This window comes from Rhincodon typus, chromosome 3 (genome assembly GCF_021869965.1).
Source record: "Rhincodon typus isolate 14 chromosome 3, sRhiTyp1.1, whole genome shotgun sequence".
Lineage (NCBI taxonomy): Eukaryota > Metazoa > Chordata > Chondrichthyes > Orectolobiformes > Rhincodontidae > Rhincodon > Rhincodon typus.
In genome coordinates this window covers 85,718,424-85,730,326 of record NC_063334.1, presented here as the reverse complement: position 1 = coordinate 85,730,326, position 11,903 = coordinate 85,718,424, and the positions used below count along the sequence as shown (strand labels likewise).

The 11,903-nt window shown below is 41.5% G+C and overlaps 1 protein-coding gene across 1 annotated transcript in view; it reads left to right on the top strand.

Moving 5' to 3' along the window:
* The window catches only part of adgrv1 (adhesion G protein-coupled receptor V1), a 407,915-nt gene extending 398,083 nt beyond the window's left edge, over positions 1-9,832 (top strand). Inside the window, exon 85 of the mRNA XM_048593741.1 lies at positions 9,650-9,832. Coding sequence (XP_048449698.1) covers positions 9,650-9,832 — 183 coding nt within the window. The remainder of the gene's footprint in view (positions 1-9,649) is intronic.
* The last annotated feature ends 2,071 nt before the right edge of the window (positions 9,833-11,903 follow it).

The following is an 11,903-nucleotide window of genomic DNA, read 5'->3' as shown; positions in this document are numbered from 1 at the left end:
GGCCTGCTGTGTTCATCCAGCTCTACACCTTGTTATCCCAATGACCAAGTTAGTGCTCTGTACAATGTCTGCTGTCTGGCAAGAGAGCTTCCTGCTTTCTCTCATGGCCTCCACCTTTAGATCAGGGTCAGCACCCAGGCTGTGAAGGGCAACCTCTGGCTCCCTGACTCATCAAAACTTCCTCTTGTCTTGTGGAAAGCTTTGGCAGAAACCAGACATTTTGCTTTTAGGACAACAGGCAGGCCTAATGAACGTTCCTCAAGGAGTGTCAAGCAGGTCCTGATTCAATCTGACCCTTTTCTAATTCCCACCACAGCTAGCTCTAACTGAACAGAAAACTCACCTCCATAACAATTAAAGACTGACAACCGCCATCTCCCCCTGTGAAAATTTGAACTTCCATCTGCTTCCTGCTGGAAGTGAGCTTTCGACCTGAAAACGTACCCAGCTGTACTTTCCTGCCCGTGTGTGTCAACAATCTGGGCCCAGGACTTAATGTAGGTCAACAAGCATTGAGTGATGAATGGATGACCTGAGAGAGGATATTTGCAGAAACAATGTGGATGTGCTGTAGGTTTTGGTCAGGACAGATTGGTGACCAGGAAAACTTTGAAATAATTGAGCTGACAGAGGCATGGGAGAGTTTTCCAGCAGCAGTTGTATTATGGAGATGGAAGCTGGCACCCTTTGTAATAGAGGGCACCTGACATTGGAAATTTTAGCCCAGAGTTGAACAGGAAGTGAACAATCTGGTTTGGCCTGAAACCGGCAGGGAAGTGGCGATGGAGTCCTTGACCAATTTCATCTGTGGCAGGGCTGACGGTAATAACTTTGATCTTCTCAGAGTTGAGCTGGAGAAAATTACAGCTCATCCAAGATAATTAGTTACTTTTACTACCATTAAGCTGAATATTAAGCTGTGTTTCAAATTATTCTGCAGTGCAGTGTTTAAATGAATCATGTCATTTCTGAACAAAAACATTAAAGAAGACAGCCAAATTTGTCATTTTTACTGCACCATCAAATTGAATGGTTATGCAATGTTCCAGGCCAGTTATTCAAGAGATATTATGGGATGTCTGTTTTAACATAAATACTCAAAAAGATGAATGAAATAAACAGAACACGCCATGCTTCTAATTAATTCTGAATGGACTTATTTTTAAAGTAGGCTTGAGTTTTAGAAAAGGTGTCTGCAATCTAAAACAGCAGCCCCTCCAAAAGATTGACCCCATTCATAGTACAGAATGACTGTAAATACAAGTGTTGGAGCCTTCACTTGCTTGAGTACTGCAACCAGGATTTTCTTCAGACAGCCCCTGCTATAACTTATGCTAACTGCTCCTTCACTGCCCCATGGGGGAGCCGGGCAAGCAGTGATTGCTTGGATGGGTGTTGGGAATGTGGTACTGCTAAATTTCCATTGAAACCACCTATGTTTACTGTCACAACTAAGGTTATCCATAGAGAATATGGCAGCAGATGCAGGAAATGGTGATGAATGCTTTCTGGTGCTTCACAGAGGATGTGGTATTCTAGCAGACTCCCCCTAACTCCAGTGCATCTCTTCTGTAAGACTTGTAAGGCTGCAGCTTCTTCCAACTTTAAGGCACTTCTGCCACTTTAAAACTATGTTCACCTCTCCCAGTGCTGCAGCAATGGTCATTCCAGCTAATGGCACTTCACACAGGACCATATTAGTGTTTTGTTCCGCCTGAAATTGTAATTCCCGATCGGAGTCCACAGTACGTCAATAATAAATGCCAAATGGTGGAAATCATTCAGAGTTGAGGAGAAATTGAGGAAATGGGCAGGAGTCCTGCCCCATTGTTACTTGGCTTCAGAGAAGATAATCCCTGTTTTATTTTTTCACCTAGAAAAAGGCAGAAAGTAAATACTTAGCTTGTTCTATATGCTCACTTTTGCAGTTTTGAAATTAACAGGCTAATTGCACAGCCTTCAATTCAGTGCAGGGCATTTAGATTAGATTTCATTAGAAAAGATTAGATTTTATTGCCATGTGTACCCGAGTACAGGAGTAAAGTGAAAATTGTAAAGAGCCACCATTCTCCTGTGCCATCTTAGAATGCAACAGTTAGAGTAAAATACAAAAGCAGAAATTAAAAAAACAAACAAGACGAAATGTCCAGATCACCCCCACTGCCGTCGCCATAAGTCCTGAGCCAGGCTCACCAATACCGCCTGCACCAGACCCACCAACCAACCACTCTCTGGCGCCATCTCCCGCTGCTGGGTCCACCCCGCCAATGCCACTACTGTCGATGTTGATGCCCCCACCACTGCCTCAAGCCCTGCGTCTCACCACTGTCTTATTTGCACTGAATAGTGTTATTCCAGTCCATATTCATCAATCTGTGCACTTTACAAGCAAAACTCCACGTTGGGAATTTAGGATCATATGAATGTTTTATTTGGGCACACCGAAACCAGCAGAGGCCTGTACTTTGACTTTGATTTTGAGTACCCTCAAATTTAGCTATAATCAATCTCTAACAGAACAAGACCACTTTCTGAATTCCAGCATGTAGCACTGAGCTGCTGTCAATCTAACCTTTCAGCTAGGAGAGAAGAAAGAAAATTAGCAGAGAGTAAATGAAGGCAACTGACCCCTGCTGTGCTGATATGCGTGCCCTGAAAACGTGGCAAATCTAAAGAAAGGTGCAAAAAGTCAGAGATAGTAGGAACTGCAGATGCTGGAGAATCCGAGACAACAAGGTGCAGGGCTGGATGAACACAGCAGGCCAAGCAGCATCATAGGGGCAGAGAGGCTGACGTTTCGGGCCTAGACCCATGCAAAAAGTCAGACTTCTTTGGTTCACTCCCACATCCATTGCAACAGTTTGGGTTACAGTCTTCTTGAAACCACCTACACAAAAGCCACATCTCACTTTAGTCAACTGCTACCCATGTATAAGTAACAGAAACATATACTTTAATTATATTTATATCATGACATGCTACATTCAAAATAAATGAATGTTGGATGAAGACGTGTGTTCCTTCAAGCCTGAAATGTGAATTAGGATGGCCTCCTTTCTGTTCTAACTCGAAGATTCTTGTTCAGTTAACAATCTTATTGCGTTGCTGGGCCTATTTGCAGATTACATTAATATGGCCGACACTACTACAGATATTATTAGGAGCACCATAGCTTCAGATCCACCATTCACCAGCTCCATTATCCGATTCTCATGATATCATCATCATGGGTGGTACTTACTGCCCTTAATCAAGTATCAATCCTTTCAGATACTTTCAGACCCATGAATAAGAAAATAAATAAGTTTTATGTTCAAAATAATAATTGTCAGATCCTTGCTCCCTTAAAAAATAGATAATCCACACTTTGGTATTGAGGGGGAGTTCTGGATGCCTATCTTAGGGATTTTCCTGGAAACGTCCGAGTAAGGATGCTTTCAGGAAAGTCAGGCTCATATGCAAGTGAACCACTCAGCAAGATATTCAGAAAAATGTCTCTTTTTGATGGTTCAAACTTCTTACCTGACCAGGGATGCCAATATGCTGCCTTATGAAGGTCAATGCATCCCTACTCATTTGGCACGTTGGTATCCATTGATGTGCTGTGTCACACTCCAGTTTGGGAAGTAAGTTCCACTCCAGGCCATCACTTCCCTGGGTCATTCAAATATGTCGTTCCTTAGAGGTTAGTCAGTAAACTCTGAGAAATTCATCCAGGCCTCCTCTGATATCCTGGAGATTCTGCACTGCTTCTTATGGGAGACTGATGCAATCATCAAGATATTTTCAAATCTCCATGTTTACTGAGTACCTTTCAACATATTCTTTCCACATTAGTATTATGACAGAAACACATCAATGGTTAATTCATGAACGTACATTGAAAGATTAGAATTGCCAGGATCACTAGAGAAATCAGAAGATGGACTAAAAGGATACTTGATCATTTCTCCCTCACTGCTTTCTTATACAGACATCAAAAGAATTGAAACCATCAGCCCTGCAGCTAGAAAAATACTTGCTGTAAAATTATTTGATTAGGATTCATTGCTGGTTGGACTCCAGAAGTACATATGAAACAAATCATTATTTTCAATGGTATACATTTGATTAACATTGTCAAGCCTGGATTTGGATACATCATCAGGTTTCTCTCAATGTGAGGATGACCCAGGATCATGAGTTCCTTTATGTGACAGAACAGGCCATTCTTATCTTGCTGACATTGCTGGCAGGGCCAGAATCTTTTGCCAGTCCTTAAATACCCCTACAATTAAATGTTTTGTTGGACTGTTTAAGGACATGATTTGAAGGTGAAGACTTCACCTGATGAAGCAGCAGCAGTCCAAAAGCCTGTGATTTCAAATAAACCTGTTGGACCATAAACCTGGTGTTGTATGACTTCTGACTTTGTTTAAGGACAGTTAGGAATCAATCACATTGTTATAGGTCTGGAGTCGCATGTAAGCCAGTCCAGGTAAGGATGGCAGACTTCCTTCAATAGAGTAATTAGGTTCAAACAATAGTCGATGATGGTTGTCGATTCCTATTGCTCAGACTAGGTTTTTGTTGTCTTGATGGGATATGAACCTATGTCCCAGAAAATTAGCTCAGGTCTTTGGGTCACTGGTCCAATCTTATTACATTATGCCACCACCTCCACACCTTTAGGCACATGGATTAGGACATCCCATGGGGTAGTGGGATCCAGTGTATAGAATTTGCTTGTTTTTCTCTCCTGTTCTGCCACCGCTGTGCCTCACCAATAAGGCATTTGAACTCAAAGCATGGAACAGCTAAGCAGACAAGTTGTAACCATTTTAAATTATTGATAGTAAGCTCCTCCCATTTATTAATAACAATGTCTCTGTGCTTCAAGGAGAGCTTCAGCCTTTGTAGCATTTTCTTTGCCCTCCTCTGGAATGCTGGTCACTTGAGAGTTGTGAAAACAGCCTGGAGAACCATATTTTGACCATCTGGATGCAGTGTCTGGTCAGTTTAATCTTTTTGCAGGAGATTTGCTTAAATGTTGTGAAGCTGTTTTCAAGAATGAAACAAATGTTTCAACAATAAAGCAAATGATGAAACAAGAGGATGGAGCGGAGGCATTGGAATTCCTCGTGCAGGTCAGGTCTTATTGCAGTACAGGAGTATGGTGATCACAACTCTTCTGGACATTAGGACTTTGGTTGACAAACACCATATACTATATTTTATGGAAGTCTGAGCTGGTACAGTTGATCCAATGTTGGATCTCCTTTTCAATGCCAACCTTTTGAGAGAGGCAGCTGCCAAAGACATTTTGTATAAGGTAATAGTTCTGAAAGGGTTAATGCTGAAGATTGCATTAAGCTCCACTCAATCCGATGACATCATTGGGATTGGGTGGAGAAAGGTGGAATTTTTTATTTGATTTGATTTATTGCAGTCACTTGTACTGAGGTACAGTGAAAATTGTTGTCTTACATGCTTTACAGGCAGATCATACCATACAAAGTACATGAGGATAACAGAACAGAGTGTGGGATACAATGTTACAGCTGCCAAGAGGGTGCAGAGAGAGATCAACATTAGCATTTAAGAGATCCATTTAAAGATCTGATAACAGCAGGGAACAAGCTGTTCTTAAATTTGTCTGTGTGTGTAATCAAACTTTTATTTCTTCTGCCGAACAGAAGAAGGTGGAAGAAAGTATAACCAGGGTGGGAGGGGTCTTTGATTGTGTTGGTTGCTTTGCTGATGCAGTAGGAACTATAAATGAAGTCAATAGATGGAAGGCTGGTTTGCATGATGGACTGGGCTGTGTTTATGACTCTCTGTAGTGTCTTGTGGTCTTGGGCAGAGCAGTTGAATACCATGCTGTGATGCATCCAGATAGGATGCCTTCCTATGGTGTATCTATAAAAAATTGGTAAGAGTCTTTATGGACCTGCTAAATTTCCTTCGCCTTCTGTGGAAGTAGAGGCATTGTTATGCTTTCTTGACCGTAGTGTCAGTGTGGGTGGACCAGGACAGACTGTTGGTGATCATCACTCCCAGGAACTTGACACTATCAACCATCTCCATTTCAGCACCATTGATTCAGACAGGGGCGTGCCCTCCATTCCATTTCCTGAAGCCAGCGACCAGCTCCTTCATTTTGCTGAAGTTGATGGAGAGATTATTGTCGTCCTGTACTCCACCTTGTTGTTTGAGATCTGACCTACAATGGCCGCATCATCAGCGAACTTGTAAATGGAGTTGGATTTTGAATGGAACAGACAAGAGCCTTTATTCGTGAGTCTACTTCGTGGTATTCCTCTGCCACTTTAGGTCAAGTAGGCCCTTTAACCCAGAAAGCTGGGATGGTGGTAGCTATCGACCTAACCTCAAGATAACAGTGGTTGCTGGCAGTGGTCATCCAGAGATTTGTTGCACCATCTGAAATGGCAGGCAGCAGTGCAAAATTCAGTTTAGTCACTCATAATGAATTCCAGCAAACCCAGAAGCAATTTCCAGTTCCAGCTTTAAGGGGGAACTTGGACAGTAAGCAGCAACAAGTAATAGAACAATCAAGCAGCCTTCAGAAGAAAGGCAAGGCCAGAGACTACAAGGCGGAATCTACAGACAAGGAGAAAGTACTTAAGCAAGTGTGAGGTAGAAACGATGTGGAGCTGGCGTATTGGTCACATCTGGCAGTCACAGATTGCTTTGGGTATTGATAAACTATAGGAGCAGTCCTGACAAGAGGTTCATCCACAGAGAGTGAATGCACATTGGAGGTTTTGTCAGTTGGAGTACAGTCCCTTCAATAGCATCACGTGAGTGCAGTTCTGAAGAAGGGTCACTGGACTCAAAAGGTTGGAACTATCCATATTCTCCACAGATGCTGCTAGACCTGCTGAGTTTCTCTCGCAATTTCTGTTTTTATTAGTTTCAGATCTCCAGCATCCACAGTCCTTCATTCGATTTTAAGTTTAGAGTGGAGAGACAGAGTGACCATTCTCTGAGTTTTGATATCTGCAAGGATGTTGCTGAGGATAAAAGGATTGAATCTTTGTCTCTGATGTTTGTAATAATATAATTTCAAATAGTGTATATAATGTAAAATAGTTTTTTTTCTTCTTTTGTGTGTCCTGTACCCATCACTAGTTCTCCATTGACAGAGGACTTGGCTAATGGGTGTGATATCTTTTACAGTAGGGACCTTTGGTCACTATCATTATCTACATGATATTGACAGGTTGATGGCAAGTGCTATGTTGAAATGTCATGTTGACAGGACCATCTAGCCACTGTAGTCTCTATCCACTTATGCAGTAAGATGCACAGTCTACATTCGACTGTCCTGCAATTTTGTCCTTGGGGACCAAGCATTATGTGACACCTATCTCCCCTGAATTGGCCACTGTGTGTTGCTCTACCACTAGCATGGAGCTCCAAATGGCACTTCTCAAGGGATTGTCAGTTGTACAAACTTCCCCTGTGTGAAGGAGAGATTTGGATGCACTCATCTGCTCTAAAGCAGAAATGCAGCATAACTCAGCTATTATTGGTTATATTGCACTTCCGACATTTTTATTGCAACAGAGTTGGGGGGTGTAAATAATAGAACCATACAGTATAAAGGAGACCCTTTCGACCATTGGTTCTGGGAGGACCTACCTGCACTAGTCATACTTTCCAGCATTTGGCCCATAGCATTGAATGTGTAACATTTCAAGTGCTCATCCATGTAGTTTTTAAAGGTTGTGAGGTTTCACCCCTCAACTACCTTCCAAGGCAGTGCATTCCAGATTCCCACCACTCTCTGGTTGAAAATGTCTTACCTCAAATCCCTCTAAACCTCCCGCCCTTCACTTTAAAATTATGCCCACTTGTTACTGGCCTCTCAGTTAAATGGAAAGGCTGCATTCTATTCACCCTGTCAGTATCCCTCATAACCTTTATACCTCATTCAATTCCCTCCTCAGCTTCTGTTCTCTAAAGTAAACATCCTGGGCCGATCCACCCTCTTTCCATAGCTGAGCTGCTTCATTCCAAGCAACATGCTGATGAATCACCTCTGTACCCCTTCCAGTGCAATCACATCCTTCCTGTAGTGCAGTGACCAAAACTACACACAGTGCTCGAGCTGTACTCTAACCAAAGTTTTGTACAGTTCCCTGCTTTTATAATCTATGCTACAGCTGATAAAGGCAAGTGTCCTGTATGCTTTCCTGTGGACAAGCACCCAAGATCCCTCTGTTCCTTTGCGCTTCCTAGTGTCCTGCCATTCATTGAGTGCTCCTCTATTTTGTTACTACTTCCAACGTGCACCTCCTCACACTTTTCATCTGCCACAATCTGCCTGTCTAACCAACCCATCTATATCATACTGTAACCTAAGATTTCTTCTTCACTATTAATGACCCAGACAATCTTTGTGTCATCTGCAAACTTTCTATAATTCTCCCCTAACATTCTGTTCTATATTGAACAGAATAGAATAGAATCCCTACAGTGTGGAAGCAGGCCATTTGGCCCATCGAGTACACACCAACCGTCCGAAGAGAATCCCATCCAGATTCACACCCCTACCTTATCCCTGTAACCCTGCATTTTCCATGGCTAATTTACTTAGCCTGCATATCCCTGGACACAATGAGAAATTTAGCAATGCCAATCCACCTAACCTGCATATCTTTGGATTGTGGGAGGAATGTGGAATACCCAAAGGAAACCCACGCAGACATGGGGAGAACATATAAACTCCAAACAGCCAGTCGCCCAAGGGTGGAATTGAAGCCAGGTCCCTGGCGCTGTGAGGCAGCAGTGCTAACCACTGAGCCACTGTGCAGTATATGGTTTATGGATATATCACAAACAATAAGGGATCCAGCACATATCCTTGTGGTACATTGCTGGGCACCAGCCCCTAGTCACACAAGTAGTATTCTACCACCATCTCATGTCTCCTAGCACTAAGTCAAATTTGGATCCAAGTTAACCTGGATTCTGCGTACTTTTACCTTCTTTATCAGTTTGCCATTGTCAAAAGTTTTGCTGAAATCCATATAACCTGCATTAACTGCACTTCCCTCATCTACACACCTGGTCACTTCATTGAACAATTCAGTCAAATCTGTTAGGCATGACATCCCTTTTACAAAGCATGCCACCATTCGTGATCAAACCTTGTCTGCCAAAGTGAAGAATAAGTCTCTCCTGCAGAATTTTCTCCAATAGTTTCCCTATCCCTGATGTGAGACTCAGTGGTTTATGATTCCTGGTTTTATTTCCACCCCTCTTCTTAAAGAGTGGAACTACATTAGCTGTTCTCCTGGCACCTGCACTCTGGCCAGGGAGGAATTAAAAATCTGGGTCAGAGCCCTTGTCATTCCCTCTCTTGACTCTCACAGCAACCTGGACACTGTGTAGACACACATCTTATTTTCAATTAAATTCAAAATTAGTGATGCAAATAATGCTGAGATAGCAATGTCACTTTTGTATCAGTTGCACACCAGTAGTAAAGCACAAACTTAATATTTTAAAATCAGAAATACTGTGATGGTTTTTAACGGAAGCCATTTTGTAAACTAAACCACAAATCTAGAGACCATAAATGTGCATGCATCTGCAGTGCTAATGATTACACTTCCAAGATATTTCTTTTTCTTTCCTTTAGTCTATCAATTTCTGGCAAGTTCTCGTGATGAGTGATGAACACACAGATCGGCGATACCTGCTTTTCTTTCTTCTGAGTTGGGGTTTACCAGCATTTGTTGTGGCTCTACTTGTAATTATCCTGAGAGGGGGCTATCACTGGACCATGCAAGAAATCTATGGCACTGTATATGGTGATGTGTGAGTATTGTACATTACACAATCATTATTAACCAGTTGATGAATTATAAACCTTTTAATAATTCCCGATTATAAGGAATATTTGATAATGTCAGATAATGATCCGCTTTCATTTTCAGAAAGTTTAATGAGAGTGAGTTGATCAAAAATAAGTAATGTTCTTGAAGCATGTAAGATATGTAATAGCTTCACTTTACCATTTCATATTCAAGCAGTTTCTGTGAGACAGAAAAAGCTCCCAGCTTAAGCATGAATTAAATTTTGTTGTTGAATCTAAAGCTTTGCTCAACCATAACTTCCTGTAATAAGACAGGGTGGGGAGGAATCTAGTGAGTACATTGCTGCTTCTAGAATTAGGTCAAATGGTTATTTATACTGCTTGGCGCAGAATTACCTCCTTCCTGTTTGTACTTTAGAATGCACAGCTACGTCAAACCAACATCTTAGTCTTAAGAAAGGTAATACCCGAAACGTTGACTGCTGTTTTCCTCCAAATATTGCCTGGCCTGCTGTGTTCTTCCAGCCTCCTGTTGTCTATGTTAAGCTATTTGTCAGTCTGTTCTTTGCAGCCCTCCCCCATAGCTTCATGCTGAAAGGCATTCAAAAACATATACATACATACTTTCCTGCAAACCTTTTATAGAAATTTTATATATTATGGTTCCTCAATAAGAATGTTTCGTTAAGAATATCTTCAAAACATCTACACTCAGTGAGAATTGAATGATAATGAGCATAAAGAGAAAATTTTGTCATTAGAAACTCTTGTTGGACATTTTGAAAGAATTGCAATTAACTTTAAGAGTGAACAGTTTCTTATTTTTTAAATCTTTGACCTAAGCGATGCGTAATTAATAACATTTCTCAAGATGATGCTTCATTCTGGATCACAGCTCTATTCGTCAGAGCAATTAAAATATAACAAGCTTTTTCTGCTTTCTCAAGTCTCACCGTCATCTGTTTAGATGTTGGGTTGGTGAGCACAGCTGACTGGACAGTTGGTTTGTGATGTAAAGCAATAGTGTGAGTTCAATTCCCATATCAATCAAAGTCAACATGAAGGCCCTGCCTTCTAAACCTTGTCTTTTGACCGAGGTGTGTTGGTCCTTAGGATAAACTCACCACCAGCTCTGTCATTCTCTGAGAGAACAGTCTATGATCCTCTGGGACTGTGGTGACTTTAACTTTCACTGTTCAACACCCATTCCACAACTGAAAGTTAGATAGAATGACCTAGAAATTGAGCCACATACAAATAAGAGCAGGAATAGGCCATTCGGCCCTCAATCCCACCTGCTATTCCAAATGATCATTGCTGATCTGCCTCAGTCTTCAACTCCGTGTTTGCGCCAGCCTCTCTTAGCCCTCAACTCCCTGCTGTTTCAAAAACTTAACAACCTACCCATTAAATACTTTAAGTGATCTAGCCTCCACAACTTTATGGGAGAGAATAAATTCCTTTTCACCTCAGTCTTAAATCAGTGTCCCTTTATTTTATAAATATGTCCTCTAGTTTGAGATTCATCGACTAGGGATATCCACCCTGTCTCGCCCCCTCAGAATCTTGTATTTTGTATCATTCCTACTTCTTCTAAACTGAAATCAATAAAAGCTCAGTTCTGAGGAAGGGTCACCGGACCCGAAATGTTAACTCTGTTTTCTCCTTCACAGATGCTGCCAGAACTGCTGAGCTTTTCCAGCAACTTTGTTTTTGTTCTCAATAAAAGACTAAGCTGTTTAGCTGTTTTTTAAAAGACAAGCCCTTCATCTGAGGAATTATCCTAGTAAATTTTATTTGAACTGCTTCAAATGCCAGTATATCCTTTCTTAAATAAGGAGACCATAACGTATACAGTACTCCAGGTGTGGCTTCACCAACACACTGTACAGTTGTAACATGTTTTCCCTATTTTTTAAACTCCAATCCCCTGGGTATTTAAGGTCAGCATTCCAATTGCTTTCTTAATTACTTGTTCTACCTGCATATTAACTTCTTGCACAGGAAGTTTCATGCACAGGAACACCTAAATCCCAATGTGCTGCACATTTCTGGATAGTGTTTCCATTTAAGTAAT